General features: G+C 34.4%; 4 protein-coding genes across 4 annotated transcripts; all 4 read left to right on the plus strand.

The window, feature by feature from the left end:
- Window positions 1-1,321: 1,321 nt before the first annotated feature.
- Window positions 1,322-4,177, plus strand: B0P05DRAFT_531243 (Golgi transport complex subunit 5-domain-containing protein). Its single transcript, XM_051576946.1, has 10 exons — window positions 1,322-1,396; window positions 1,445-1,602; window positions 1,644-1,756; window positions 1,806-2,454; window positions 2,498-2,877; window positions 2,919-3,018; window positions 3,067-3,243; window positions 3,294-3,526; window positions 3,571-3,768; window positions 3,816-4,177. The coding sequence occupies exons 1-10, from the start codon at window positions 1,351-1,353 to the stop codon at window positions 4,138-4,140; spliced, it is 2,379 nt and encodes a 792-aa protein (XP_051437657.1). The 5' UTR covers window positions 1,322-1,350; the 3' UTR covers window positions 4,141-4,177.
- Window positions 4,178-4,555: 378 nt separating this feature from the next.
- Window positions 4,556-6,030, plus strand: B0P05DRAFT_531248 (DHHC palmitoyltransferase-domain-containing protein). The gene is made up of 4 exons (XM_051576947.1): window positions 4,556-4,847; window positions 4,904-5,185; window positions 5,233-5,421; window positions 5,486-6,030. The coding sequence occupies exons 1-4, from the start codon at window positions 4,620-4,622 to the stop codon at window positions 5,918-5,920; spliced, it is 1,134 nt and encodes a 377-aa protein (XP_051437658.1). The 5' UTR covers window positions 4,556-4,619; the 3' UTR covers window positions 5,921-6,030.
- Window positions 6,031-6,566: 536 nt separating this feature from the next.
- On the plus strand, window positions 6,567-7,488 carry B0P05DRAFT_531250 (FAM72 protein-domain-containing protein). The gene is made up of 3 exons (XM_051576948.1): window positions 6,567-6,971; window positions 7,017-7,091; window positions 7,142-7,488. The coding sequence occupies exons 1-3, from the start codon at window positions 6,586-6,588 to the stop codon at window positions 7,359-7,361; spliced, it is 681 nt and encodes a 226-aa protein (XP_051437659.1). The 5' UTR covers window positions 6,567-6,585; the 3' UTR covers window positions 7,362-7,488.
- Window positions 7,489-10,620: 3,132 nt separating this feature from the next.
- On the plus strand, window positions 10,621-11,473 carry B0P05DRAFT_531251 (uncharacterized protein). The gene has a single exon (XM_051576949.1). It carries the CDS (start codon window positions 10,884-10,886, stop codon window positions 11,049-11,051), a length of 168 nt encoding a protein of 55 aa, XP_051437660.1. The 5' UTR covers window positions 10,621-10,883; the 3' UTR covers window positions 11,052-11,473.
- The last annotated feature ends 2,343 nt before the right edge of the window (window positions 11,474-13,816 follow it).

Raw genomic sequence — 13,816 nt, forward strand, 5'->3', positions numbered from 1 at the left:
ATATAAATCAATCAAGCACAGCAAGCCAACTTGTGTTATTAACGTATGGGTTGCATAAAAACATGACTAGAGTTGCTTTACAGTGTTTCATATTGAGGCGATTTAGAAAATGACAATGCTTGTCAATGTTTTGTCTTCAAAAGACATGTAATCCCTTTCTCTTTTTCCTCTTGAATTTTTCTGTATTTTCTTTCATGATATCGAGTCTAACCATTTGAATTGAACATCATATAGTAACCATGGGCAACAATTGTGTCTTTAAGATTCACTTTTGCAATGCCAAGGCTCTTGTATAGCACTGCCATTCTTTAAAGTCATGACTAGACGTTATGTATATTACACAATTAGAAGATCCCTGCAAACCTATCCAAATGTTGAGGCAAATGTACACTGTAAAAAAAACACAATGTCAAAATTAGAGAAAGACAACTAGCTAGTGCAAATTGAGACGCTGATATTATGAATGAAATATAGTAATTCAGAGTTTTTTTTTATATCTTCTAGGCCCTTAAGCAGTACATATCTAGGTTATACCTATAAACTTATGCTGTCGTTCTCTTCATTAAATCCTACAAGGTGCATCATAAAAAAAGCATGCTACTATATAAGAAGAGCATTTATTTATTTATTTGAGTACCATTATAAATGATTAAACAAGAAAGAGTATTGTAGAGCGAGATAAAAAAAGTTGATATGTTTTAAAGCTAAGCATAAGTGGAATGTCCCTTAAAGGAATTCTGAGTTTTAAATTAGTATTCTCATTGAAACTAAAATTGAAAACAGAGCTATCCTTCAAAAACGTGTTTTCTGTTTTTGAGCCGTAACGTACAATTTCTATAGTACTTTTGCAGACCCAACACTTTACGTGTACTTTATAGGCCTAGAGAAGCAATTCAAATTAAGGCATTTTATGTCTACAATGTCTCTGTCGCTTACAAATCGCAAAATAGTGAGAATTGAAGATTTGTAAAAGGGATCATAATGGTAAAATGATGACTTTTTAAATTTTTCAAAACTTGGTATATTCCTGCATAAATATGTTCTTTTATGGATGCTCAAACATAAGAAACTCGAAAGAAGGGAACTAGAAGGCAGAAATGATGGTTTATTCTGAAAAACAGTCGCGCCTGTAGCGGGCAGCCAATACACTTTTGGTGCTATTGTGCTTATCAATTTCATCCAAAAGTGAATTGTTAAACTAAGATCGTATAATAAGTTTGACGCTCAAATATGGAACCAAAAGTTATTTAGTGGCCACAAAGTATGTATATATGGGTGATTCAGAAAAATTATCGCACTTTCAAATAAAAAAAAAATGTTCCTTTTTTTTACGTCTTATTCTCTGTAAACATGCCTACAGCAAAGTTTACTGTGTCAGACACAGACAAATATATTGGTATAAAATAGAAACGTATATTCAGATACAACTGACCGAGAAATAAAGACTATGATACATTTTTATCCAACGACTTTGACGCGAATACTTATGCAACTTCGATCGTCAAAAAGTCTGAATTGTCAAGCGACGCCATCGACGTTGGCACAGAACTATCTAAGATAGCATTTAGTATTGATATAGTTAATAAACAAATACAAGAACAGGTAAGACGATAAATACTATTTTTTTCTTAGTCATTCTCTAGGTAGTTAGCAACTATGAGAAGCTACTCAGTCAAGTAGTAGGCATAAAAGACCTTGAAACCATATTAAACACAATTGAATTGAATATCAATGGCCTCAACACTTCGCTTCAATCGTAAGATGATAGCTTTAATGTTTCTTATGAATGAATTGTGTTTCATTAGATTATCCCACAAGATTCGTGATCCATACAAACAACTTTCAGCTTATGCAACACAGCTTGAAAATATGCAGATCACTTGTGAATTACTTCGAAAAATCCATCGCTTTACACTACTTAAACGTCGTCTTGAACTTCAACTTTCCACAAACGAACAGGATATATCCACTGCTGCTTTAACTGTGTACGAATTAGAAACCATCATGGCAACGCACGAATTAGATGGGATTGATATTGTTAGTTGCGAACTCTCTTTTGTGAAAGTATCACATCAGCATATAGAACAAGAAGCCAATACGTTATTAAAAGAAGGCATTGAGACACAAAATCAAACCAAAATGGCTACTGGACTACAAGTGTTTTACAACATGAAGAAGATGTGTGAACGAGTACAGGATATGACAGAAGCCATGTTGAACGACTTGACAAAGGAGATGAAGCAAGTGGTGGATATTCAGTCATTGCAAAAAGAGACAGGAGCTACTCGACCCAGCATGAATCCCAAACAATTAGCCACTTCGTTATGGCAGCGCATGGAGAGTTTAATGAAGAGCATGAGTGATCAATGCATCAAGGTCTACCGTCTTGAAAAAGTACTCGAGATCAAAAAAGATACCTTAACGCATATGTCGTTTTTAGAGGAAGTATCCAAGGCAAGTTTTGAGTATAATTAGGCTTAATTTAATACTTAAGTAGACGTTAGATGCAAATAGTCTTGTGAGCTACTTTTGGAGAGCTCTTTCTGCCAATTTTGAAAAAGAACTCAAAGAGGCTTCAAAAGCATCTACATTTTTGCAAAACACATTTGTCAGTGATTATCCGAAGCTGTTGAAGCTCTTGAATGATTTCTTTGCTCGAGTTGCTATGCATAATGGCACTGGCCTGACAGATTACTCACAAACACCTGAATATGTGATTATGCTTCGAAGTTTTGGTACATTTCAAAGCAGTTTCCTGGCTAAATCTTTACAGCGTATGAATGATGCTGTCAACTCTACATTTCCAACTTATGGTGGTCTTGCTAGAACACCTCCAGGTAGAAATAATGTAATTAATATTACTCGTATTATGGGACAGTAAGTTGAATTCCTTGTTTATCTTGGTCTAATTTTTTTAGTGAGCTAGAAACAGTAGCATTTGAGCCACAATTGGCACAATTGTTAGCAAAGAATGCTGTCAAATCTATCAATACTTTCTGTACAAAATGCGAAAATTTGGTAATTTGTAAATCCAAATGGAATCATGTCTAACATACGTGTCTTTAGCTTCCAACCAATCAGCCATCCATATATACTACAAATACGTCCAACTCGAATGTTGCCAATTACTTAAACATGAATATCGAAATAGCAAATATTCTTTATTTTATGCACCAATCTGTCTGGAAGATTTTAGAAGAATATCCTGAAAAAATTGTGGATGTTGTCAAAAAGGGAGCTGATGTAAGAGAAGAGAAAGCCTTGAGATTTGTATACTGATCTTTACTTGACAGGATTGTCATACTTTAATGATGAAGATAGGCAACCGTTTAGTTGAATCAGTCAAGAAAGACGTAGAAAACGTATTATTAAAGATTCATCAAGAAGACTTTTCAGGTCATATCAAGAGAAATTTTGATCCTGAAGATGATAAGAGTAACTATACAAAGGAACTGGCAAAACATGTTCGATATTATCATACAACGATATTCCAAAATCTTTCTTGTGGTACAGAACCTAAATCATGGTATGTATATCCATACTAAAGTGAATGTTCTAACCACATTTAAGGGTAAAAAAAGTGAGCAAACATATTCTTTACGTGTTTATTTTTCAAGCTAGTATTGTACGCCCTTTGAGCGAAGCAGGAAAATTGAAGCTAGCAGGGGATATGGCTGAATTAGAGTTTACTATCAGTCAGTTTACAAGTGAATATGGAGCAAGAATTGAAGAAATAGGTGATGAATACAGAGCACTTCGAGCATTTAGGTAAATATATAAATGCATACGTATCCTATACAAACCATGTTGAATAGACCATTATTATTTTTGGATTCTGCTCAATTGACAGCTGCTCACCATACTTCAGGATTACCCAAAATTGTACTTGTTCATCATCTTATCGTTCGTTCTCAACAACAACAACAACAACAACAAGGTTCTTTACCTTTACCTAATATAGTCTACGACTTATCAAGAGAAGAATACATGAAATGGATGGCTACCATAAGCACTGAAAGAGAAGCTGTTCAACTTGCTATTGATGCTATAAACAATGGAAGTAAGTTGAGTAAGACTGAACTTGAAGATATTCCAGAATACAAGTATATTCTCCAAATTGCGACTAAAGAGGACCAATAAATGCATAACGTTTTTTGTTGTTGTTGTCTAGACCCAATTTTATCTGTGCGTGTTTCATTCGGAAGGGACAAGAGAGATTCCGTATCCGATTCATAACAAGTCCGAACTTGAAGTTAAATCATGCCATGATAGAGCATGTATGTTTTGTACAAGATGAGAGTTGAATTTTATGCGGGATTCAATAACCTGTTACTGCATTGTCTTGATTATTTGCCTATTTAATCATGTGTAACTTGACATTCCAATTCATCACCGCCCAATTACATCTTTATTAAGACACTCAACACTATTGTTAGTTGTCGCTTACAAGACATCATAAACGCTTTTTGAATCCCTCCTTAAATAAACTCTCTGTGGCACAAAAGTGATACAAAATTTATAAAAAAGAGAAAAAAAAGAGAGAGTGTGCTTCGTTCCTCTTTTCTTTTCCTTTTTATTTATTTTTCGCTCTCCTTTTTTTCTTTGACACCTTTTTGATCATGTTTAGCTGGAAAAGAATAAAAGGTCCACTGACAGTGACACTAGTAACAATAATGATTTTATTTATCGCTTATACATCACAAATATTTGTCATATGGCCATTTCTTGGACCTGTCAGTCTACAGTCAATGCTCACATTAGTACCACTAAACTTCTGTATTATCATGTTGCTTGTAAATTACTTTCTCACTTGTAAAACCAACCCAGGAAAAGTGCCTCATCGTTGGGTAATAATAGTCTAGAGCGATTAAAAGCCAGCTTCTAAATGGTTTCGTTTTGTTAGATGCCTCGACAACAAGCTTATATTGAAGTCAAAAAATCAACACATGCGCCTCGATTTTGCAAAACATGCAATAATTATAAACCACCGAGAACTCACCATTGTTCATGCTGTAATCGATGTGTATTGAAAATGGATCATCATTGTCCTTGGGTGAATAATTGTGTCGGATTTGCAAATTACTGTCACTTTTTTCGCTTTATTATCTACGTCGATGTGAGCACCATATATCTCTTTGTTCTCCTGAGCTGTAGGTTGGCTCAAATCATCAAGGAGATACACAATGTAAGTGTCGCATTCTATAATTAACTAAAGTACTAATTCATGTATAGGGCGTTCAACCTAGTGCATTAGAGGCAGGGTTCCTGTCTGTTAATTTAGTCCTTACAGTCATTGTCATGATTGCTGTAGGCATTCTTAGTGGATACCACATCTACTGTATCACAACCAACACAACCACCATTGAAGGCTGGGAGAAAGGTCGATCACTCACGGTAAAAGGAATGGGCAGAATACAGAATGTAAAATACATGAAGCAAAAAAAAAAAAAAAAAAAAAAAGCGGCATATTGACTTGTTGATGTAGATCAAATGCCCTTATGATCAAGGTGTCTATAGAAACATGCAGGCGGTTCTGGGCAAATGGCCTCTTTTTTGGTTTTTTCCTCAACCCATGTCTGGTGATGGACTAGATTTTCCCCTGAATACCAAAAATTTGAATCAACCTGATGAAGCTGCTCTTGATGAAAAGAATTTTTCGTCGCGTGCTGCATTAAATAGATCAGCTTCAGTTAATTCACAATGGACAACAGCTACTGATGTCTACCGATTATCTTCAACCGAACCATTGACAGCAAATGCTACACCTATGAAGCCTTTAAAAACAAAAGAAAGCTTCAATACAATAGGAGATGCGTCCATTAATACAGTACCATTGTCTTTAATGACGTTTTCATCCAATACATCTACGCTTGTTGATCATCGACAATCCAAATCATTTAAAGACTATTCCGTTCTTTAAAGAAAACACTGTACATATATCCACCTTAATTGTTTAAATCACTCTGATGTCTTAATGTTTATTACTTTACCTTTTGTTTTTATAAAGTCTGTATTATTGTCCGACCAAAGGAAATTTGTTAATCTCCCTCTCTTTCTTGTTTCTTTCTCTAATTGTTATTGTTAGACAAAACCCAAGGTAGAACTCTTTTTTGAATTGAGTTTAATGTGCATGTTTTTTTTTCTGTAAGAATTAATATTGGAATTAACAAGGTAGAAATTCATTTTAATATCCCGAGTAATAGGCGATAAAACAACATAACAATTATTCATGACATTCAACTGTAACTAGTTTTTTTTTTAAAAAAAAAAGGGCACATTTTTGATAGTATAAAGAAGAACAATAAGGAACACAATGGATTGATTTATGGACATTTCAGTTAGCTAAACTGATGTCATGTTCAATTTGAGACCGAGTCTTATTTAATTGTCTCCGAAAGATCAACTGTGTTTCAGTAGTTGAATTGAAGAAGAACGGAAACAAGAGGCTTGATCGGAACAAATGATTTTTCGAAAGTTATTAAGCTTTATATTAAAAAGGAAATAAACAACAACTAAAATAGATTAGAAAAAGGGCATTTTTTTTCTCTTCACTCCTTCTTCTTTTATTTTTGTCAATCTAATCTTATGGAAACAACACGTGTCAGACTTCCACGTCCCAGAAACTTAAATACAGCCAATAATGCTCATTTTGACAACAATACAAGAAGAATAGCAACAATTCAAAGATATGCATTCCCTAATATTACTCCTCCTTCTATGGTGCAATCTCAACGCAGAGCCTATACACAACATTTTCAACAGCAGCAGCAGCATCAACAACATCAACAGCAACAAGCAATGCATGCATCTCAATTTATAGGAGACCATACTGGCCTTGTTACGCCTGTCAAACCTGTTTATAAATTAATGTGTAGACATTGCACAACCACTGTTTGTACTCGAGGAATGAAAGCTATTTTACTAGCAGATACTACCATCGAACTTTATAGTACAGACACCCCTTCTCAATGGTAAGTAAATAAAAACCCAGTATGACTTTGACTCATTGTCTACAGTATACATGTCTTGGAAAAAGACTATTTAACAAGATCATGTCATTGTAGAATTCGAGATGTGGCATGCTTGGAATGGTAAAAACTCGCAATTATTTTAAACAGATTTACTGAATTTTGGAGAGTAGTGGTAATGTCATTGGTTATCATGTCGTGTCGCCTTGTTCTCAATGCTTGGATGCCTGCAATAACGGACATTTTTGGATGTTTCATTCAAGTGCATGTCAGCCTGCCGAAAGGCATGACAAAAATAAGCAAATTATGTTGTGGAATAATTTGCCTAGAGCTGAAATGGACATGGAATTTATTATGGGAGCGCGAGTTCCTTATGACCAACTTTGTAGATAACATATATTAGATTTTTTACCCTTGATACAATAGAACTTGGCATTTTATAGCCATATAAAGAGATACAGAAAAGAAAAAACAAGCGCCTATAAACATCAATAAAACAATAATAACAATGTAGAAAAAACAGATCGGGAAGTTATACAGCGGGTGGTAACGAAAAAGAAACAATCCGTCTGCCTTAATGTTCGTTTTCACATATACATATTGACTTTGAGATGGTAGTAGCTATGAGTGTTTCATATCATCAAAACATATCATACAAATTGATCACAATTTGTTATGTATATAATAGCTCGTTTTAGAATAAAGTTTTATTGATTCATGCAAAAGGTATTGTACCACTTGTCGTGCCAAGCGGTGATATTCTGTGAAGCTAGAAAGTTTTTCCACTTTGGGTTAGGTTTACCTGACAGCGAAATAACTGTAGTTTTGTTGGAATTAATCTTAGCATTGGAGGCAAGCATGTAGATGTTGATCAATTATCGAAGGCATAAAAGGTCTTGATGGTTATGAAGTAGAACAAGTGTATTATTGGCGTAAGCGAGAACTTTGACAAGTAGTAATGAAATGGATGTAAAGGCTAAGCTGCACAATTGTAGTTGTTGAAAGGAAAGTGATAGTCATTTTGTGACACAAAGGATGGTGGATGATGATTTTTGTTTTCTAGTTGAAAGCTTGAATATTGAGATTTTGTTGAATAGAGCGAAGAATTGAATTGAAAGCGATGTTGAATAATAAAAACTGAGCAGTCCTTCTTGTTGAAGACCTCTATGTTGGAGACCTCTATGTTGGAGACCTCTATGTTGGAGGCCTCTATGTTGTAGAACTGTTTTGGAAAAGATAAGATCATTGTTGTTGAAACTGATGTTGGTAGAAAAGGAAAGAGAAGCGATGGATTCAATGAGAATATGAGGTATATCAAATGCATAAATAAACTGAGCCAGGTATGTGGGATGAGCCCTATTGTAAGCTTTTTCTTGGTCGAGAAGGAGTGCAATAGAATTGGAGTTAACATAGTGAGTAATAGCTTGCATAAATTGCAGAATCTGACTATTTTTAGCGATGAATTTACCAGACGTAAATTCAGGTCGATATGATGAAATGTATTTGTTGAGATAAGGCATAAGTCGAGCATTGACTAATCGAGTGATAATTTTGGCATCTGCATTAATGAGTGAAATGGGGCGTCAATTTGCAAGCAAAGCGAGATTGCCCTTTTTCGGCAATAGGGTCATGCAAGTCTGTAACCAAGAGGTGAGTGCATCATTGTATACCTTGATAGCTAAAGCACCAGTAAGCGAGTGCTGTAATAAAATGGGGAGTGGTTCATACGGTAACCCATCTATACCAGGGCTGCTTTGATTTGGAGTTCTAGCCACACCATCTTGAAGTTTTGTCAAGGCTAGAGGAATACATAATATGTTGTAGATTATGCCTGGAATACTTTTGCTAGTAAGATCTGCAATACGTTTCATTCTTACCTGGTCAGGGCAGTAAAACTGACCGTAAAATTTTGATACTGCATCTTCCATTTCTTCAGTCGATTGGCAAAGGTTGTTAGTGATGGGTAAATGAGTAACGACATAGATTTCTTAATTGATTTGGATTCAATAGTTTCCTTGAGGTAATCTGTTGAAGTTTCACTATTTTCTCTCCAGTGTCAGCCAGCGAGGAGTGCAAGGTTGTTGACATAGTCTTCTTGTACCATTGCAATTCTCTTCTCAACATTTGAAAAGAGAGGATAGGAAATACGAGTGGCGCCATACTTTGAAATATTTGTCACGCTTTCGCTGAAGGCGCTTCATCAGACGAAATTGTCATACTGCTTGTTGTCTACCGATCTTTGTTGCAGCTGTCTTTGCGATCTTTTGACTATACTTCATTGTTGTTGTGGTGAGCGCCATGACTCTTTAGACAAGATTCCTATCAGTGAATGATAATCATTCAGTGCAGAATTCAAAGCTTTAACGAAATAAAAGTTTTCTACCAGGTCAGGGTGAGCACGCCACAAACCTTGGCCTTGTTTGCTTCGTACAAAGCAAAAAGTAGCTGAGAAAAAAGCATGATTAGTTCACTTTGGAGAGAAGAACTCAAAGTCATATGAAAGAATGTTTTCAGCGAAGGGAGGCGAAGCAAGTATATAATCAATGCTAGATGTATCCGACTCTGCACGACGAAAGGTGAAAATAGGTTGATCACGTTGGAGCGCATGAGTGCATCCTCTGAAATAACTGGATATCAAGTAGTGCTGTTTCAATTAATAAAGAATGGTAGGTGATTTAAGTGGAGAGTCGTTGGTAAGATGGTTGCAGACAAATTACCATTTTGGCCTCAAATCAAAGAGTAATATTCATGAAAATTATCAAGTTGACAAAGTGTTTACTTGCTAGCTGTACTATAAAAATAGCAAGACACGAACAAAAAACCTCGCAACCGTTCTTTCTCACATTGGTGCGATATCTCACCAGCAATAATGTTATTTTATTTAAATCAATAGGTTCAGAAAGCAAATATCAGCATCTTTTGATATTGTATCAAAGTCAAATCAATGCGTCTTTATGCAGCTCCCAACAGAACCTCGGTTTTTGATCCAGCTGGAGTTTTCCTCTATCTTAGATCTATACTAACAGGCATCTAGTATGTTTTATGTTCATCTATCTCACATTCGCATTATAGAAAGCCTATAATTTTACTTTCTTATGCTTCTTAATGTTCAAAGTAAGATAAAGTGCTTTAGAAAGATCTATTGATAACAAAATCCATATGGCATCTAGAATGAAAACACTTAAATCAGGGCTTAAATGAGCCATTCCTTGATGCGATATTGCTCGATAGCTATACTATAAAAATAACACAAAAATACCACAAAACTGTCATTGTCAAAATATATATGTCTTAAAACTCCGTGAACATTTATGCCGACATGGCAGGTATGCCATCTGTGTACCCAAAAAAATATTCTTTAGAAAAAAATAAAATCACTGCTTTAAAATTAAACAAAAGTAATTTTTGTAATGACAGAAAATACAAAAAGAAGAAAACATTTAATTTTCCGTTTTAAATTAATAAAAAAAAGCTTGTTTTTTATTTTTTTTTGTTTTAAATTAATAAACGAGTCTACCGGATGATGATCTTACTGTCTTAGTTTAAAGAAGGGATTACTGCCTGGTAGATTTGTTTTTTATTTTAAAACAGAAAAATTGAAAAACAAGCTTTTTTTTTATTAATTTTAAGCAGAAAAACTAAAATTTTCTACTTTTTTGTCATTGTAAAAAATATTTTTGATTTATTTTAATGATTTTAATTTAAAATAATGTTTTTTTTTATTGTTTTTCAGAAAATATTTTTTTGAGTACACAAATGGCATATTTGTAATTTCGGCATAACTGTTAATATTTTTATTAATTTTGAAAATGCTTTTTTTTGTAAGTCTATTGCACTGATCACGAAGGCCTAAGGTGTACGAGTTTTTCCATTGCTCTAACTATATTTTTTGTAGAGTTATCACTAGCGTAAGCGATGGAAGAATTATGTGCTCAGAGATGGAAGATTTTCTCCACCGACAGAAGAAAAGCGCAATTGCCTATACTATTTTGTGTGATTGCTATGCTTGCTATGGCTCTCTATGGTTTCTATGTTCTATTTGAAATCTTTCTCATAAGTCAACTACACCCTTCCTTTGGATAATTTAAGCAAACTCCAATCAAACAAGCGATAATTGAAAAATTTTATTTGTAAAGCAACTGTCAGCTGTCGACAATGTCTTCACTTCCCAAACAATGGCTCCAGTAATTTGAGCTTTTTTTGAATGCTCTTGTTCATCAATTTCTTGACCAGGTTCCCTGTTACAGCAGCGTGATAACGACATCCATAGCAACCATACAACTGCACGGTGGCGAAAAAATTTGCTTGAACTGATAGTCTTGTTTATAAAGTACCAATAATATTGGCCTATACAACTAAGATTGCGAGGTAAAGGATTGATTAATTTCTAGCTGTAAGAGAAACGATCAATACAGAGGCCAATCTTGTCCATTTAGGCCAAGTTGGGTTTCTGGGAGCAAAGCAGACAACTGTAGTCATTTACTAAAATGAAGTATTTTTTTTCAGGCTTCTTATGCATCAACCTTTTTTTATGAACCATCATCTATCGGACATGTTCGCATAGTACTAAGTAGAGAGGAAATGGCTAGAGAACACTCCATCTACACCAAAAGCAACCACTTCTGTATGAATGTACAGTTTTTTAAAGAAGAGAAAGTAATTGTAGTCATTCTATGAAAAAGAAAAGAAAAAGAAAAATTGTTTATTTATAAAAAATGCTTTGCCAATTGACTATATTTCACACAATAAGCAGGCTTTTTATTATTTATCACTTAAAGAAACCAGTGATTTATCAAGCACGTCTAAAGACAAATGATTTATTTGTGTCAAGAAAAAAATCTATAGGACAACATAAAAAGAATAGAGACATTATAAGGCTAATAGCAGCTATATTCTCAAAACACTTTTCTTTGGAGTGGACAGGGTGTTTGTCATTAATACATTTATGCAATTTGTATTTTTTTTAGGACTAACCCTTCTCTAGTCATGGTTATATGAACCATTCTCTTTCTATTCGGTACTCTGCGAACATGTTTGAAAGAGAGTGGTTCACAAAAAAATCACTTTTTTTGTGTACCCATTGATCCTTGCTTTATTTCGTATAAGTCATATTTGCTTTGGCAATCAACTCAGTTAGCAAGTCTTTTTTTCTTTATTTCACTGTCAATTCAACTGACCCTCAGATAAAAAAAGAATACTAAGCCAAATGATTTATTTGCACATCACTCAGCCTGTCCAAGCACTTATTGAACAGAATGAATTCAGCAATGAAACAGTAATCTATTATTTATATTGAACTTCAATTCTCTTTTCTTTTATATGGCTGCAGGTTTTTCGTGTATACTAAACTACTTACCGCCTTTTTCTGTTGTCTCTCCTTCTGCTTTCTTACTGGCAATGTTGGTTATAGTTCTTCTTCCAGTTCTTTTTCTGTGTCTGCTTCACAACCACCATTGCCATAACCAATTGAGGCTACACGGACTCATGATCGTAGAAGAAAAAGAACTACTACCAATGTTGCACTTTGAATAAAAAGTTGAGATTGTTAGTCACTACTAATTGAATGTCATCTTGTATAACTAATAAGATAAAGATGTACTTGATTACGTAGAATTTCTCTTTTATTCTTTACTCAAGACTCCTTTCATCATGCTAATAAGATACTTGCAAATTGATCTTTTTTTTTTTCTAATCGTATACTTTCTTAGTTATCCCTAACAGTCCCTAGCATAATTAAATAGGTTCTCTAGTCTAGGCAAGACTTTGATGTTTGCATTGACCCTTTTGTTTGTTTGAAATAGTGTCTAGACCTTTTTTTTTATTTATTTTTTGGTGCAAACTGACTTGGTTTCTTGCTCGTCTGTTGTCTCACTTTGTCTGACTTTGTCTCTATATGGTCACTGAGTTTTGATGTTGCCCACTACTTTCATGTCCACTTGGTGATTCTCTTTTTTTGTTTACTACTATAGCTTGTTAACCTTTCTCTCGTATTCAAGGTAAGGCTTGATATCTTATTTAATTCATATCCTCATATACATTTGTGTAGGTTTATTTTAAAGAAAGGAATCTCTTCTAGTACGTACAGCTGACTCTATGGGTAGCAACTCTTGGTGGATAACTGGATGATATGGTTTTATGAGTGCTATCTGGTATTTTTTTGGTAAGAAATGTTGTTGATCTTGATGTCCTTTCTCTAACAATATATGCAAGTGTGTTGTAGGTATTCAAGTGTGTGGTTTATTGGTATGAGAGGTAATGCTTAGATGAATTATGTGCGAGTAACTCATATTAGTCCGTGGGTATGCTTGTGCTTCTGCTCTTATTTAATGCTCTGGTCTTCAAGGTTGAGTTGCTGGTATGCATTGAATATATTCTTTTTCTGTTGCTCTCTTTTGTGGTCGCCTCTCAATGATGTTTCTAGCGATGGATATAATAGTGTATGATTGGATCCATGTAACCAATCATGAAAGTGTATAGAACATATTATGTAGATGATGTGTATATATATGTAACAAAAGAGACGTTTATATGATTCAATAATATATAATAATGCTATCAATAATGTCCAATAAGAAGTATAAAAGAATACAATTTAAACTTTTACGGAATTGGTCTTTACTGCCAAGATTGGCAGTTTTTATCGAAGTTGCGTGTATAGGAACGATCTATTGCTCTAGTCTTTGAATTGGTCGTTTTGCTTCCTTTTACTGCCAAGATTTTTGCCGATGTGAACACAGTACAGGCAATTGCGCTTTTCTTCTGTCGGTGGAGAAAATCTTCCATCTCTGAGCACATAATTCTTCCATCGCTTACGCTAGTGATAACTCTACAAAAAATATAGTTAGAGC

Source organism: Gilbertella persicaria (genome assembly GCF_025201335.1).
Source record: "Gilbertella persicaria strain CBS 190.32 chromosome Unknown B0P05scaffold_8, whole genome shotgun sequence".
In the NCBI taxonomy this organism is placed as follows: Eukaryota; Fungi; Mucoromycota; class Mucoromycetes; order Mucorales; family Choanephoraceae; genus Gilbertella; species Gilbertella persicaria.